At 41.1% G+C, this 16,738-nt stretch overlaps 1 protein-coding gene across 3 annotated transcripts in view; it reads right to left on the bottom strand.

The window, feature by feature from the left end:
- Positions 1-23: 23 nt before the first annotated feature.
- The window catches only part of znf185 (zinc finger protein 185 with LIM domain), a 45,081-nt gene continuing 28,366 nt past the window's right edge, over positions 24-16,738 (bottom strand). For all 3 annotated transcript variants that reach the window (XM_084332288.1, XM_084332286.1, XM_084332287.1), the window contains 9 exons: positions 15,939-16,001; positions 15,289-15,354; positions 12,651-12,722; positions 11,358-11,474; positions 9,604-9,639; positions 7,969-8,043; positions 7,465-7,530; positions 1,797-1,902; positions 24-637 (listed from right to left, as the gene is read on the bottom strand). In XM_084332288.1, coding sequence (XP_084188414.1) covers positions 524-637; positions 1,797-1,902; positions 7,465-7,530; positions 7,969-8,043; positions 9,604-9,639; positions 11,358-11,474; positions 12,651-12,722; positions 15,289-15,354; positions 15,939-16,001 — 715 coding nt within the window. In that variant the 3' untranslated portion in view covers positions 24-523. The remainder of the gene's footprint in view (positions 638-1,796; positions 1,903-7,464; positions 7,531-7,968; positions 8,044-9,603; positions 9,640-11,357; positions 11,475-12,650; positions 12,723-15,288; positions 15,355-15,938; positions 16,002-16,738) is intronic.

The raw sequence follows: 16,738 nt of genomic DNA, 5'->3' as shown, positions 1-16,738 counted from the left end.
TTTTATATCATGTATATACCACATTTATATAAATCACTTTATTTTGTAAAAACAAGACATCTAAAGAAAGTCAAAAGGTGATATTTTGTGATAACAACCAAAGAAGAATAAAAGTAACATTTTGACATAACATGAAGTCATTCTTTCATAATACATACACATACATAATACATACACATAAAAGACTAGAATAGTGGACCCTACTACCAGTATTAGTCTGTTCAGTTTTAAATGCAGATCTTTTTAGATGCAAGTTTACTGGGGCATAAAATTCACCATTAGGAAAAATGGAATCTTGAAAATACAGACTTTAAAAAACAAAACAAAAAAAAGGGGGGGGGGGAGGTGGACATTTTAAGGTTACATCATGTAATATTCACCACAAGAGTTTCTTTGATAACCCCAAACCAAAGAATAATGACAGTTCAAATACATTCCAACCTTTGTGAAAGACCAGTCTTGGTCTTTTCAGAGGTCATCAGCCATGAAGAAAAAGGGTCGTCACTTGGGATCAGCCCTAAAGTCAAAAGTCGGTACTGTCGAAGACACCGGAGTAGCAGCTTTCACAGTGGACCTTCCCATGGTGCAGGAACATGCTGTACAGCAGATCTCCCATAGGCTTGCTGCATACGCCACACTGAATACCAGAAGCACATCATTAGACTGATGCAGTTATGAGACGACTGTTACAATAAGTGTGTTGCTCTATACTAATGTATACACATACAATCTATCATGAGTTGTGTTGCTCTATACCAGGAGTCGGCAACCTTTTTGACATGAAGTGCCTGTTTGAAATATAGTTGTAACTAGTGTGCCTCAACAATATTCCATGCATCGTAAAAAACAGTTCTCATAATCAGGTATTTTTAATGATAATTTTTACATTATTACATCATTATTGTTATTGTTATTAGCAGACAAACAGTTTAGCTTTACTGAGCGCCGTTATCTGGGGGCTGTAGTTGGTCACTTTAAGCTGCACACCGGAGCATCTTTTAATCCAGCTGTTCTGATATTTTCTTTCATTTCATTGATGCGTCGCTCGACACTTCAAGCTGACATGGGGATATCTTTTATCCTTGATTTGATTGTCTCTTTGTTTGGCAAGCCTTCAAACAAAACATCTGAGCTACAGAGAAAAGCCTTCTTGATATACTCAACTTAAAAAAAAGAACCTGTGGGAGGATTTCAACAAGATAAATGCGACAACAGTGCAAAATATTTCACTATAATATTTCAAAGCAATTTTTTTTTTTTTAATGCTGCCCCCTGTGCCAATGAAAATGCCCCTGCGTGCCTATGCAGGCACGCGTGCCTAGGGTTGCCTACCCCTGCTCTATACTAATGTATACATACAACCTATCATGAGAGTTGTTCCCATTGGGGCTGACTCCGATTAGTTGACTAATCGAAAGGAGCCGTAGTCGGCAAAGAGGCATAGAAGCGCGACTAACGCTAATGGCGCACATACCAGAGAGGCTAACTGCCTAATCTAATGAACACACTAGACTAGACAAATATCAACATGTATCCATCAGTGGACCAATTGCATGCTTTCGCAGAGGACAAGAAGCCTTCAGTCGACTCCTTCAGACATTAAGCACCCCCCACAGCCCAAATGGAATGAAAAAATATATATATTATAATAATCTTTTTTAAATAGTCGACTGCAAATTTCAGCCAATCAAAGTAGACTATACAAATCCTTAGTCGGGGACAGCCCTAGTTGCTATATACTAATGTATACATACAACCCATCGTGCGAGTTGTGTAGCTATAGACCGCTGTATTACCTTGAAGCAGTCCGGGTGGCAGTGGATATTGATGTGTTCAATGGAGATCTTGGCATCGTTGCCCACTGGCTCTCCGCAATATGTACAAGGGATGGGCGTCAACCCCCTGAGCAGACAGAAAAAGGTAGAAACAATTTACTTGGTACCTGTACTTACACTTTAGCGGGGAACTGCGTTTTTACTCTGCTACATTTCAAAGACAACATCCTACTTGTACTCCACTACATTTATCCTTTAGGGGGGTCAATGGACCAGGGATTCGGTGCTCCGAAGCATTGACGTAGAAAAACATTCATAAAATGTGCTTTTACTTTTGATAGGCTACTAAAGTATATTCAATATCCGATGCTTTTATAATTTTACCTACTGCAGAATCCGAAGTTGAAGACATTTACATTTAGCCGACACCTTTCTACAAAGCGACTTACTTAGTCAGCAAGAAGGGTACAACTCTGGCAGCCAAGTAACATTGTTCGTCAAAAAGTGTTGAACTTGAGTGCTACAGTCTTGAGTGCATAGTAGTAAAGACATCAACATAGTAGGTAGACGAGGTTGATTCCTTAGTAGCAGAGTGCATGATAGTAAAAGACAGTACGAAGTTAATTTATAATTTTAATACATTTTTTTTTATTATCTTTTTCCCCCCTCCTTTTTCCGATTTTTCTCCCATCCCACTGTTAGTCGTTATGCCAATTCCCAACCCCCTTCCTGGTTGTTGCGCACTCCCCCCTACTGTTGGTCCGGGAGGCCGGAGACTGTCACATGCTTTCCTCCGAGGCTCCGACGCATGTGCAGCCAGCCGGCAGCCAGCCTGGCAGCGCAGATTCTCACCGGGAGAGTGTAACGTGTGGAAGGTCACACTACATCTCTCCAGATCCTACCCTCGCTGTGCAGGCGCCCCGACCGAACTGTAGGGGTCGCTGTCAACAACGCCCAGGACCCACCCATCAGCTTTCCCACCCCTAACACTGCCAATTGTGTTAGTATGAACGACCAGCCAAGCTGATAGCAACGCCGAGAGCTGGATTCGAACCCAGCGTCTCCAGCGTTGATGGGGAGCGCCTTGCCCACTACACCACCTAGCCGCCCATAATTTTTATTATTAGTTTTCAGATATTGATTGAAGCGGAACTCTATTACCACAGTAAAAAGTTAATTCAGGGTATTTCTGCTTTTAAAAAGGTGTACTTTATCCACCACTGGTACACGTTAGGGGCGAGCGACTACTCCAATCCCTCTGACGCAACTGCTGGATATTAAAAAATAACCTCTGTGTCCCCGACCCGAATCCTGCTATTGTTGACGAGTGTGAGGGAATTGGATAAGTGTAAGCGATCCTTTAATGTCCTCACTTCTAAACAAGCTTAGGAGTTTCCGCCTTATTGATTACACGTATCTTGTTCCTTCAGAACTAGAAACACAGAGGGTACATATTAAGGGCCAGGACAAAGACTTTAAGGCGCACAGTCGTTTGGGTTTTAGGGAGGTGCTCTTGTTACCTGGAGTATGAGGGGGGGGGGGCTGCTGTAGGAGTAACAGAGAGCTGGATGTCAAATAATCAGATCCAGTGAGAAATGGGTCATTTTCTAACCATGACGAGCACTGTTCCCAAGGTAACTATAAAAGAAGGAATGGTCATCACGTCAGAATGCCAATCAATCAATCAGATTTATTTATATAGCACATTTAACATGACACGTGTCAACCAAAGTGCTGTACAGAGGGTAGAGGGTAGCCAGTGTTCTATGCTCCGCTTGGTGCCAGTTCTATTATTTATTTATTTTCCACACCATTTCTGCAAAAAATCTAAACATCGACCATGACAGAAAGTGTATATAAAAGGTGCCGAGTAGAGGCAAGAGACCCAGATGGGCCTACGCGGGGCGCGTGTATCGCTTCCGCAACGGAATTCGGTTTCCGGGTTCCTATTGGCCGCGACCCCCACGTGACCCGCCCCCCTATCCACCGCTGCCGCACGCGGCAGAGAGCGGCCGCGGACTCGCTCGCTTCCTCAATTTATACGCATGGAAGTATTGACTGAATGAATGAAAACTTTATTTAACAGATTGCAGAATGGGTACAATACAGTACGGCTCAATACACACAATTGTTAAGGGGATGCAGACCTGAGAAAGACGTTTGTCTTGTTTACATCAGGGTCCCCCATTTTCAATTCATATAGAACAACGCGATATTTTATTTGTTTGTCATGACAAACCAATTACATAATCCAACATATGTGTAAAGGCACAACATATTCCAGTTAACGGTATCTTTTTTTTAATGATTTGTTACGGCGCAATCAATACTTCCATGCATTCGGGACCTCCATGTTTGGGGGTATTCATCAGACAAATCGGATGCGGGGATTCAGCTCCCATCAGGCGGGCAAGAACTGCGGGTTTTCAGCCTCTCCCCTCTCTCCTGGAGCTTAAGGGGGAGCTTAGTACGCCTGCCGTGGAGGAGGTGGCTACAACATCAACACAGTGACTACATGCAGTCACTGTGTGTTGGCGTAGCCAGCGGGTAAATCGCGATTTTTTTATTTGTTTGTCATGACAAACCAATTACATAATCCAACATATGTGTAAAGGCACAACATATTCCAGTTAACGGTATATTTTTTTAATGATTTGTTACGGCGTAGTCGTTCTATATGAATTGAAAATGGGGGACCCTGATGTAAACAAGACAAACGTCTTTCTCAGGTCTGCATCCCCTTAACAATTGTGTGTATTGAGCCGTACTGTATTGTACCCATTCTGCAATCTGTTAAATAAAGTTCTCATTCATTCAGTCAATACTTCCATGCGTATAAATTGAGGAAGCGAGCGAGTCCGCGGCAGCGGCAGAACGGTGGATAGGGGGGCGGGTCACGTGGGGGTCGCGGCCAATCAGAGGAACCAGGAAACCGAATTCCGTTGCGGAAGCGATACACGCATACGGCGCCTCAACTCATTCAATCATCGGATAAAAAAAGAACACTGAAACTAAAGTGAAATAAGTTCATAAAACAATTGTCATAATATTAAGATAAATAATAATCAAAGTAATAATAACAACAACTAGATTAATAATTAGTCTAAACAAGTTAACATGAAACTGTAAAACAAAGTGACATTAATGGTTTTATGAGATTGAAGCTATTCATTTAACAATGTATATTTAAGCTGGATTTGAGTGATGAAATAGATGAGCAATTTTTTATTATGGAGGGGTTTGAATTCCAAATTGTAGGACCTCTAAATCTTATACTGAACTGACCTAATGTTGTGCGGAAGAAATTACGATGAATATTATTTGATCGATATGAAATAATTATGGAAAACATGGGAAATAAATCTAAATTTAAATTGCAGTTAAACATAAAAATACATATCTGGTATACATTAATTGATAGTATTTTAAGTTGCTTAAAAAGAGGAGCAGGTCACCAAGCTATCTAAGGTGATTAGAAGTAGTGGCAAGCCTTATGAATTTATTTTGCAATATAAAAAGTTTATGAAGAGAAGTAGGAAAAGTACTGGCCCAAATAATATTACAATATGATAAATGGGTATATCAAACTATAATAAAGTGTCAAAAGACAGGAGCGATTCACAAGAGAAGAAATCATTCTAATAATGCCATATGATTTCATAACCTTTTTGCAAACTAGCTCGATATACATTTTCCATGTAAGGCCTTCATCAACAATGACACTAAGAATTTAGCATGAGACACCAGTTTAATTTCAATATCATTAATATGTGTAATTTAGAGTCCCGTTTTGAATATTTATTGTTTTTATTTCTGAAAATCATATAATTCGATTTATTAATATTTAATGAAAACCTATTAATCTGAAACCATGTTGCGGTTTGTGCAAGTATAGAATTTACATCTTTAATCAGGGAACTAAAGTCAGAATGTGAAAATACTATGTTTGTGTCATCAGAAAAAATTATGGGCAGAGCGGTATCAAACTGTAAAGCTAAATAATTTATAAAAAATAAGAAACAAAAGAGGCCCAAGGATGGAACCTTGTGGTACACCACAAGATACCTCAGTTCTATTGGAGTTCATACCCTCAAATACACGCATATTGCTGCCGGTTGCTGAGATAAATCTCTAAGCCAATGGATTACAACATCCTGAAAACCATAATGATTCAGTTTGGATATTAAGATACTATGACCCACTGTAAAATCTAGAAAAATCCCAATTGCAAATTTATTATCATTTAATGCTTCATATATTTTGTCAGTAAGTTGGAGGAGTGACAGTTCTATTGAAGTCTGCATTAAAATAAGAAATATACAAGCTATCTGAGGAAATGTACATCAACCAATATATCAAATGTTAGCTCGTTAACAATGCAACAAATTGCAGATGATTCCGATAGAGGTAATGTAATAACCTCCCGCCTCGACTACTGCAACGCACTGCTCGCTGGCCTCCCGGCCACTGCCACTAAGCCTCTTCAACTCATTCAGAACGCAGCGGCCCGCCTGATCTCAAACCTACCGAAGTCGGCCCATGTCACCCCACTTCTTAGGGACCTGCACTGGCTCCCCATTGCTGCACGAATCCGCTTCAAGGCCCTCGACCTAGCATACCGTGCGGCAAAGGGAACTGCTCCCGCCTACCTCCGGTCAATGGTCTCTAACTACACACCCTCAAGACCCCTACGCTCTGCATCTTCTGGCCGCCTCAGACCTACTCCTATCCAAGCTCCGGGAGGGTCATCAAAGAGAAGTCGCCTATTCTCAGTCCTTGCCCCACAATGGTGGAATGAACTACCCACCCCAGTTAGGACAGCCGAAACACGTCCAATCTTTCGCCGTCGACTAAAGACGCACTTCTTCAACCATTATCTGAATTAAAAAAAGAAAAGAAAAAAAAATCTAACCCTAACTAACCATACTGTCATGCACTTGTCCTAATAAACTAACCTACACTGTAGCACTCAACACTTTGATGAACATTGTTACTCAGCTGATAGAGTTGTGCCCTTCCTGATGGCTTGTCGTACAGAACTTGTAAGTCGCTTTGGATAAAAGCGTCAGCTAAATGACTAAATGTAATGTAAATGTAAATGCATAATCGAGGAGATGGCTGATCCCATTCAAATCAATGTCGGGGGAACTGAATGTTTCCACACTTGGCACCAACGTGCGTTCACACACTACACAGTGACGCACTGACCCTTCCTTCTTTTATAGTTTCCTTGACCTAGCATTGACAAAAAAGTTACTGTTAGGGTTAGAACTAACCCTTAACTTAACCCTAACCATACTGAAGAAACAGCAATCCGAGTTTGATGGCTTAAGTAAGTTGATCAACCTTGATAAGTGTGAGGTCTGTCCATAGCTGGATCCCTTCTAGTCGAAACCATATTGTAGACACTTTCAGTGGAATGTTTGATGTGATGCCAGGGAACGGCGACAACCGTTTCTACACTACAGACTACAGTTGATTTAAGTGTTTACTAATATCAACAACTGAGAATCAAATGCAGTCCATTCTAGAATGCTGCTTTATATTTGTGTTTTCCCATCAACAACTGACAAAGAATCAAATGCAGTCCATTCTAGAATGCTGCTTTATATTTGTGTTTTCCTAGAGTATTTATATTCTAGTTCTGTGTGCTAGCATCATAAATACTAGTATATTGCATAGATCTTACCTGTCGTCTCTGCCGTTATGCAGAGGCAGCTCAGGTGTATTGTACTCCTTCACAAACACAAACCCCCTAAGAGGAAAGGAAGGAAGTAATAACATGTGTTCATTAATTACCGTGCATGTGGTTAGAGTAATAACATGTATTCATTAATTACCGTGCATGTGGTTAGAGTAATAACATGTATTCATTAATTGAGTAATAACATGTATTCATTAATTACCATGCATGTGGTTAGAGTAATAACATGCATTCATTCATTACCATGCATGTGGTTAGAGTAATAACATGTATTCATTAATTACCATGCATGAGTTGAGTAATAACATGTATTCATTAACTACCATGCATGAGGTTACAGTAATAACATGTATTCATTAACTACCATGCATGAGGTTACAGTAATAACATGTATTCATTAATTACCGTGCATGAGGTTAGAGTAAAGACTACAAGTTATTCACTCCTTTCTTTAATCTCACTGGTTTATGCTGCCCGTGCTTCACTCACTTTTTGGAGTCAGCCTCTGGTGTCTGAGCGCGTTGGTCATCTCCTCTGTCCACGGTGTTGGAGTGGCTCTGATAACTAGATAGATGGAGAACATAGTGGGTTAATATCCTCCGTCAACCTCCGATAGTGGTTTGATGCCTTAAACTAAAGGCCTAATCAGTGATCCAAACAAACAAATTGGTAGCCCCACTACCACCAAAAATAAGAAATAGAGATGTTCTCATTCTCTAGTTTACTCACTGAGCTCATACAAGAACTAACACTAGCGTTTAGTATCGTTTGTATACACTGGAGTCGGATCTATATTCCAATTTACAATTAATGAGTTAAGAAAGTTTAAGTGTATTTTCCATCTAGAAATCAAAGTCTTCAAGAATGTATGAATATTCCCCACATTGATATGGTCAAAGAAAATGTTTAGTACAAAAAAAAGAATAAATAAATTACAGATTGGGGCTTTAAAACGAGAATGAAGAACTCCTACATCTGCCAAACTGAGATAATGATGCTTTCCCATCACTGGGTAATGGAGGAGGGGGGGGGGTGCTCCTCAACGCGCTGTGATTCGACATCAAAAGAACGACTCTAATACACTTCATTAATTTGACATCTGGGGACTCACTCTACGTGCCGATAATTAGAGGGGGGAGAAAACGGGGACGCACGGGTAAAGATAACGAGACAGATGAGCTCACCAAACCTTGGGACCAAAATCAGAGGTCTATTCTAGCTCCAACAGGTCAATGTAACCTTAGAGTGGGAGATTACAATGAGCACTAAACAGATCCAGCTGCATTACCACAGGCCTCTGGCCTAAATCTCTCCTTAGCCCCACCCCCTCGTTAACCATTTCACTACCACACAACAGAAGGTTAACCTTTCACTGTCTACCACTACAGTATAGTGTTAACCCTTTCACTCCGATAATACACAAGGTTAACCCTTTCACTGTCAATGGTTAACCCTTTCACAACCACACTGCAGAAGGTTAACCCTTTCACCACCACACTACAGACAGTTAACCGTGAAAGGGTTAACAATATAAAAAAAAAATGGGTCTGGTGACCCCTAGGGGTTCTCTAACACAATGGCAAATCGTTTAATACCACTAAATTAGCTAAATGGGATTATATATATATATATATATTTTTTTTTAAATCACAATTCTGTTTGACAGGTTTCACTCTCCCGACTGCTATCAACCCACCTACATTATAGCAGTTTATGGAATTATGGACTAGAATCATATCCGATGGCAAACATCTTCTGAGTGAAGATATTAACAGCCATATTGCTGTTGTCAGGCGAAAACCTTGCATCTCCAATTATTTGAGATTTTCACAGTTTGACTTTTATCGAAAAGTGACACGGTTCTCCGTGTTGCAAGTAAGTCTTAGGACCCCAAGGACCACGAAACCCATTCAAAGCCCAATGAGGAACTAAAAGAAAAATAAATTCAAAATTCATGTGTTAATCTGAAAATTAGGTTGCATTTCTTCATTCCTGAGAAGGTTTACCCTCACGGAGACACAAGGTTTTCACCCGACGGTGACGATTATGCAAAAAATAAAAAAATAAGAGAAATCTGTACTTTTCATGCACTGGTTTTGCAGTTCAACAAGATCATAAACTCACCGATCCATCGCAGACTCTGGGTCGCCGTGCGTCTCCCTGGAAAAGAAAAGAGCTTTATTCCACTTTTACCGTTGCCCCCGGCGGTCAACAAGCTGGACAGTGAACTAGGCGGCTGCACTTCTCATCAGAGTATTGAGCGCCTCTTGGTCTCTCCAGGTTTAGCGGGAGACAGTGATTTGGTCTCTCAAGGTCCATTGCCATTATACTGCAGCGTTGACTACATCTCACCTAAGCCCTTCCCCCGCCCCCCCCAATTAATTTGAAGGTAACGTCTCCATTACCAGAGTCTGTTCTCTCCTTTCATAGGTATACATAGATACACCTATACTGTGTCCGCCATCTCTGCCCTCTTAAGGTCAGAGATGCATAACGTGTGGGATACTGCGTTTATGTAACTTAGGAGAGATAATGAGGACTGTGTTTATGTGTAAGTAGGAGAATGTGTAAGTAGGAGAGATATGAGGATTGTGTTTATGTGTAAGTAGGAGAGATATGAGGATTGTGTTTATGTGTAAGTAGGAGAGATATGAGGGTTGTGTTTATGTGTAAGTAGGAGAGATATGAGGATTGTGTTTATGTGTAAGTAGGAGAGATATGAGGATTGTATTATTTATGTGTAAGGAGAGATAATGAGGGCGGCGTTTATGAGATGCGAGTAAGGTTGGCGATACCGGTATCTGGGAATCGATACCAGTACCTTTTTCCGGTACTTTACTCTCTGTAATAACAAAAATGTTATTTCCGTTGTAAAAATAAACTAAAGTCTAAACTTCTCAATTTCAACATTGTTATCACACCACATAAACTAAAACCCCTCCCTACTTTCCTCTCCCAAACCATTCCTACAACAATTATTTTTATGTTGCATGATTAATCATGTATACATTTATGTATTATTTTTTTTAAGTTTAAATAACATTATCTGGCCATCCTCAGTAAATACTATCAAACTCCTGACCTCCTTGTCTTTCCAAAGACCAGGGATGGGATGCACGCACACACACAGAAAGGGAGAATGGCTTATAGCAGACTTAATGATTTTTGAATATTTCAGCTACCGGTAAATGTTTATCATCATCAACTATCCAGTTCATTTTTATAGTGTAACATTTGGCTACTTAAAACCATTGAACGGAGAGAGAGAAAGATGTGCTCAGCCCCTATGAGGACTGTGTGTAACTAGGAGGGAAATGTGAAAAGCCAAATTTCAACTGCCGTGTGTAATGTCACAATGAAGTCATGTTAAATCTTAGCCTCGAACTATCTTAGTGTAACTCCTTCATGGCTGAACATTGTGAGCCGTGAGAAGAAGCTCAATTAAACGCTACGTTTTTATAAGACAAGACAGTTGTGACAGTCTGCGTCTCCCGTGTGCGCGGGGCTACAAAAAGAAAAAGAAAATCCCAGTATTATCACACAGCTGTGGAATATCAGAAGCAGATATGCAGATGATTATTCACAGACTAAGCCACCAGGATGCTTCAAGTTTAATAGTATTATGTTTGCTTTCGACTTCCAAGATAGACGGCCACTGAATAGTAAACTAATCAACCACCTCTCCTTCCCAAATCTGCGGTGTACGCGCGGTAATCCGCTTTAAGCCCTTCACTGCCACACGTCAAAGGGTTAACCCTTTCACAACCACACTACAGAAGGTTAACCCTTTCACTGAAAGGCGAACCTTCTGTAGTGTGGTTGTGAAAGGGTTAATCTGCAGAAATGAAGAACAGGCACAACTGCTGTAGTAATCCTACCTCTCCTTTTCTTCCTCTTCCTCATCTTCCTCCTCTTCCTCCTCCTCCTCCTCCTCCTCCTCTGTGGTGGCAGTGGGTAATGTCCATCTATCCCAAGGAGAATCCTTCTCTGCAGATCTTCAGTAGAAAAAGTAATGCAGTGATAAAATACAGTTGGGTGTGTAAACTATGAACTCCCGTTGATGATCATAGTAACCACAGTATATAACGACGATATACAAAAGACAGTCAGGATCAAGCTTAATATATAGCATATAGCAGTGGATAAGTTAAGTAGGGCTGACCCCAATGCTTTGAAGCTTCAATCACTGCCATGGTCATCGATGCCAAAATCCCTATTTGAATGCATCAGTTTATTTTTTTTTATTTTTTTAACACCACTCCAAGAAATTGCCTACATCAGCATAGAAAATGGCTTCTAGATATAATAATTAGGGATGTTCGATATTGGCTTTTTTACCGATATAGTCCAACTCTTAATTTCCAATACCGATATATGCAGGGTCCCACTAACATTACATTACTCTTGTTGTGGAATTAACACAGCATTATATGCATACTTTTGACAATAAAAGTATGCATCGATATGTTAATTTCACTAGATGCATTCAACAAGGCATTCTAAATGTAAACATTATCCGTGCATCCCCTTTTCTTCCCTCTGGTTCTCACTCTCCCTCCCTTTCCTTCTCTCCCTTATTTATTGTAATTTTCCTTGTATAATATTCCTATTGTAATTATTTTTTATTTTTTTACTTGTATGCATGTACATAACCTTGTTTTTGTTGCAGCCACTTTTACTCCACCATATAGTGTAAGGGTTTGGGGGGGGGGGGGGGGGGGGCATAAAGGGGTGTATATGCACCCAGAGCTTTTAACCCTTTCACTACTACACTACCAAAGGGTTAACCCTTTCACTGCGACAATACAGAAGGTTAACCCCTCCACTGCCACACGACAAAGGGTTAAGCCTTTCACTACCACACTACAGGCGGTTAACCCTTTCACTACCACGCTACAGACGGTTAGTGAAAGGGTTAATAAAAAGGAGGCGACTTTGCTCCTTCTCAAAACGTGACTTAGCATCTTGAGCTCCAGCCAGCGTGGCCTGCAGGCGCCTCGTCTCGGCTGGCAAGAACTTACAGGCAAAGGATTTTTAGTCTGGAACGGATGTGGACGGGAGGGGTGGGTGGAGCTCAGAAGGAATAGAGCGTGGTGTGGCGCGGCACGGTGTAGTGGACTAGATTGTGTGTAAAGATTGTGTGTAAAGTGTAAATCCGAGCGCGTCGTCACCTGCTTTCTGTGGCGCTGGCCTCAGACGGGCGGGGGTCCCATGTGCGTGCCCACGATCGCGGAGTACTGAGGCTGAAAGTGCAGGAGCGATGACGGGTCAAGCTTAACATAATAGCAGGAGATAAGTGACGTAGAGGGCTGACCCCAATGCTTTGAAGCTTCAGTGTGAATCTTTTATTTCGAACATAAAAAAATAAAAATAATTAGAAAAGACAACGAAAAATTTACATATCACTGTTCGAAAAGTAGTAGGAAGAAGCCTAAGCTTATCATGCCCTACCCGCCACTTCCAAGTGGGAACATTAATTAATACTTAAAATTATATAATGGAGAATATCCACATTGCCAATAATTCTTCATTGCCAATAATTCTTCATTCTTAACACATTCCCGCCAGAGCACGGAGATCTCCGTGTATCGAGTCCACCCGTTGTGGCCAGAGGCACGGATATATCCGTGGGAAGTCGTTATTGCTTTTATTCCATTTTAATAACCTATTCAAGGTCGCCGAGCGGCACTGGAGATTTACCCTACTCTATGAATTCGACAAGGTGCAATACCGGCCAGATCCTCTTAGGGGCGCTATCGCGATAATGCAGTGTGCCCCGTGGCTGAACGGATCAGTATTTTATTTTTTTTTTCAATGGAGATTTCAGTAGCAGGAGTCTGGATGTGCAGCATGTAGCTTTGATTACGTTTCAGATCGCAGATTTCACCATGCAATAAGAGGATTTATCATCAGCCAATGGACATGTCGATCTACCAGATGGCGATCGATAACATGGAAATGCTCGGGGGGGGGGGGGGGGGGGGTCAGCCCGGACAACGGTAAGATCTTTTTCACGTAAATTACAGCCCGATCGGGCATTGTTTTGATAGCCATCCAGGCGTTCGGCCTATGTGGCTAGTTAGACGAACATGGTTATTGGTAATCAATAATAATAAACAACGTCCCCCGCCCCCCCCACCCCTTTGGGATCGTGTCGATCATATGCAGTTTGAGTTATTTCTGTAGCATCTGTAAAACGGAAATGCCATTGGATATAACGTTAGCAGCTATTAGCCCTATAACTAGCCTTCCAGAAAATATACTAGTCCCAAATCCCGTATAACGCTTATAATCACGGCGCTATAAAATGAGAACCTATTGATGATTTTTTTTTCTTTAAGCCATTTTGAAGGGACGGTTTATGGACTCAATTGACAATGAGAATGGACAGATAGCAATACTATAAAGTATAGATTTAGCTCTACAAAGAGCTCCACATTTGTTTACATTCCCCGGTCCTCTTGAGATTAATTAGACTCAGCCCAATGGCCCTGAATGTGTTAACACATTGGTTGCCAACAACGATATTTTTCTCGCTATTTAATCATTTTCTTTTATTAGCGATATCCATAAATTTTTCATCCGTCCAGCCTGACGTTATCATTGGGAATGGCTCCGAGCTCGAAAAGGGCAAATACCGGCCCCTATCGTCTCCCGGATGGTAATGCACATCATTGGATTGGATTGAGTGAAAAAGTGCATCAGAGAAAAAACTCCGGTCCAGGGTTTCCCCATCGCTGGCAAGCAGTGTGTTACCAGATTCACTGGCAAGGCTCGGAGCAGCTTTCAATTATGCGTTTCAGACTAACGTTGGATCAATAAACGCGATCAATATTTGGAATGGCAATCAGGAATTGGATTCATCTTTTTGCAGAACATCTGATTTGAGGTAAGGAATCTATGTTACCAGTTTTTGGTTAATCAGTTGTTTTTCACAGCGTTCACAACGTGTGTGCGTGTGTGGCGTGTTAGGCGCTGAGCACGGCACGAATAAATTATTTTTCAGCCCGCTTTTGTATCGTGCATAAGAACACAAACTCTCGATAATCTAGCGTTTATTTGAAAAAGATTCATAAATCAGCCGGAAAATGTGTGTATTCCAGTAAATGGCTATTATCGCAGAATCTTTTTTTCTTTCTAGAAATCTCCAAAACTATACTCTTATTCAAAACGGTATAAAACGGAAATTTACTGATGAAAAAACAATCCGTTTCGTACATGTTGACTGCAAGCAAGTCATTGATCAGCAACGGGTGTATTAGACACATAGCCATAATTTAAGATATAGTTTAATCGCTCGCAAATGTGCTCTTCCTCCCATTGATTAACGTGCTGGCATCCAAGCGATAAATCGTCATATCCGGCTGGCAACCAATATGTTAACATTGAAAACATTTAAAAAAAATTATAATAATATCAGTATCCATAATGTAGTTCAAAAGAGTCATGGCATACTGCCATGGTCATCATTTGAATGGATCAGGTTTTTTTGTACCACTCAAAATCTACATAAAAAATGGCTTCTAGATATAATAATCCAACGTTCATTCTGAAAATCAGTTCTTCTCTTACAAGTATCCATCTACCACTGCATTTAAACCCGGCGAGAGGGAAGAATGAAGCTTCAGTTATTCACCGATTAATTTACTACTGAAGCTTAGAAACCCCCGAATTCAATTTTTTTTTAAATAAGGACAGTCCTAAAGTTAAATAAGAAAATGTATTCTATTGGCTCACATACTCCCTCTGTCTCTCCCATCACTCACTCATAGATACACAACACCACATGCAGTGGACTCGGTTTAATACCTTGTGGCGTTCGTGTTGATGTGAATGAGGTCACCCGCTAGGTCATCCAGCGCGGTACCACTCATACTGTCAAAACAACACTGAAATTAGTTTGTGTCATTTCAAGTTTCAAGTTCAAGTTCCTTTATTAGTTGTCATACAAAAATACAGAATACTTATATGAAATGCTTCTTTCTGTTTTGCTCCCGAGTGTGCTAGATAAAAATAGATAGGTATAAAATAGAAAGCCAAGTACGTAGACAAGTACGTAAACAAAACAAAAGTGTTCAATACATACATACAATGCAGAGTAGATAAAAAGTAACCGAGTTACAATACAATATACAGTACAATGCAGAAATGGGATGAGGTACAACTTAGGGTAAGCCGGTGCAATGAGGTACGAGTTGTAGTGCAAATCTCTTTACCAATAAATATAAAGTGTGTTAAAGTGTCTAAAGTGGGTAAAGTGGGTGCTGCAGTGAGTCGTTTATTTAAAGTGAGTGTGTGTACGTGTGGATGTGTGTGCTGCGAGTGTGTTTGAAAAACAAATGTTTGGCAAAACATACGGTCGTTCAGCGACTCTTTTGTGAGCCATGACCGTACAGACTGTACTCCCGAGTGTTGAAAAGCTCAACGCCAGAGGAGAAGCGACAACAGCTAGGTCTCACCTGATTTCAGAGCTCGGTGGTTCCCACTTCCTGAAGTCAGTAGGCGACCCGCGATCCGTGCAACTGTGGGGAACATCATCATGTGTGTCACAATAATCAAATAATAATAATAATGAATTACATTTATATAGCGCTTTTCTCAGACTCAAAGCGCTTTACAACGTAGGGTGGAAATTGCCTCCTTCACCACCACTGGTAGCACCCAACCTTGGGGCTACGCAGGCTCAATGGCTACCATACACTGGCACCCGGCACACATCACACTACACAGTGGCTGAACGGCTCAGGAGACAGGGATTGGGATGATTAGGTGGCCTTGATGTCAGATACCCGATTGGGAATTAGGCCAGGAAACGTCAATAGGCGTCCTGGGTTCTTTAACACATCCTGCGCCATAAACGTCGTACAACGTGATTAAAGTTCATGCCAATTCTGCCATTCCACGGCGTACGACGTTATTGAGATCATATTTCATTTTTACGCCATTTTATTCATAATTCCCCTCACGGAGCCTGGTCTGATGCAGTGGGAGCCTGCACAACTCTGCAACGCTTCAATACTGCCGCCGGGTGGATGATCGGCGAGTTACAACCGGAAATGGATCTCACGTGATCTCGGTGCGTCTGGGAAATGCGTCCGGCACTCGCATATACATAATGTTGCGGGACTACAGACACACTGGCGTGCATGGATCGCTGCCGTAACTCAATAATCGACATGATTTGGGCGTTTATTATTATACAAACCGGAAATGGATCGAGTCGATCGCAGTCAAATAAGTGGGATCTTTTTCATCCAGT

This window comes from Notolepis coatsorum (genome assembly GCF_963971535.1).
Source record: "Notolepis coatsorum genome assembly, chromosome: 16".
Taxonomy (NCBI): domain Eukaryota; kingdom Metazoa; phylum Chordata; class Actinopteri; order Aulopiformes; family Paralepididae; genus Notolepis; species Notolepis coatsorum.
This window is presented reverse-complemented; position numbering and strand designations above follow the sequence as displayed.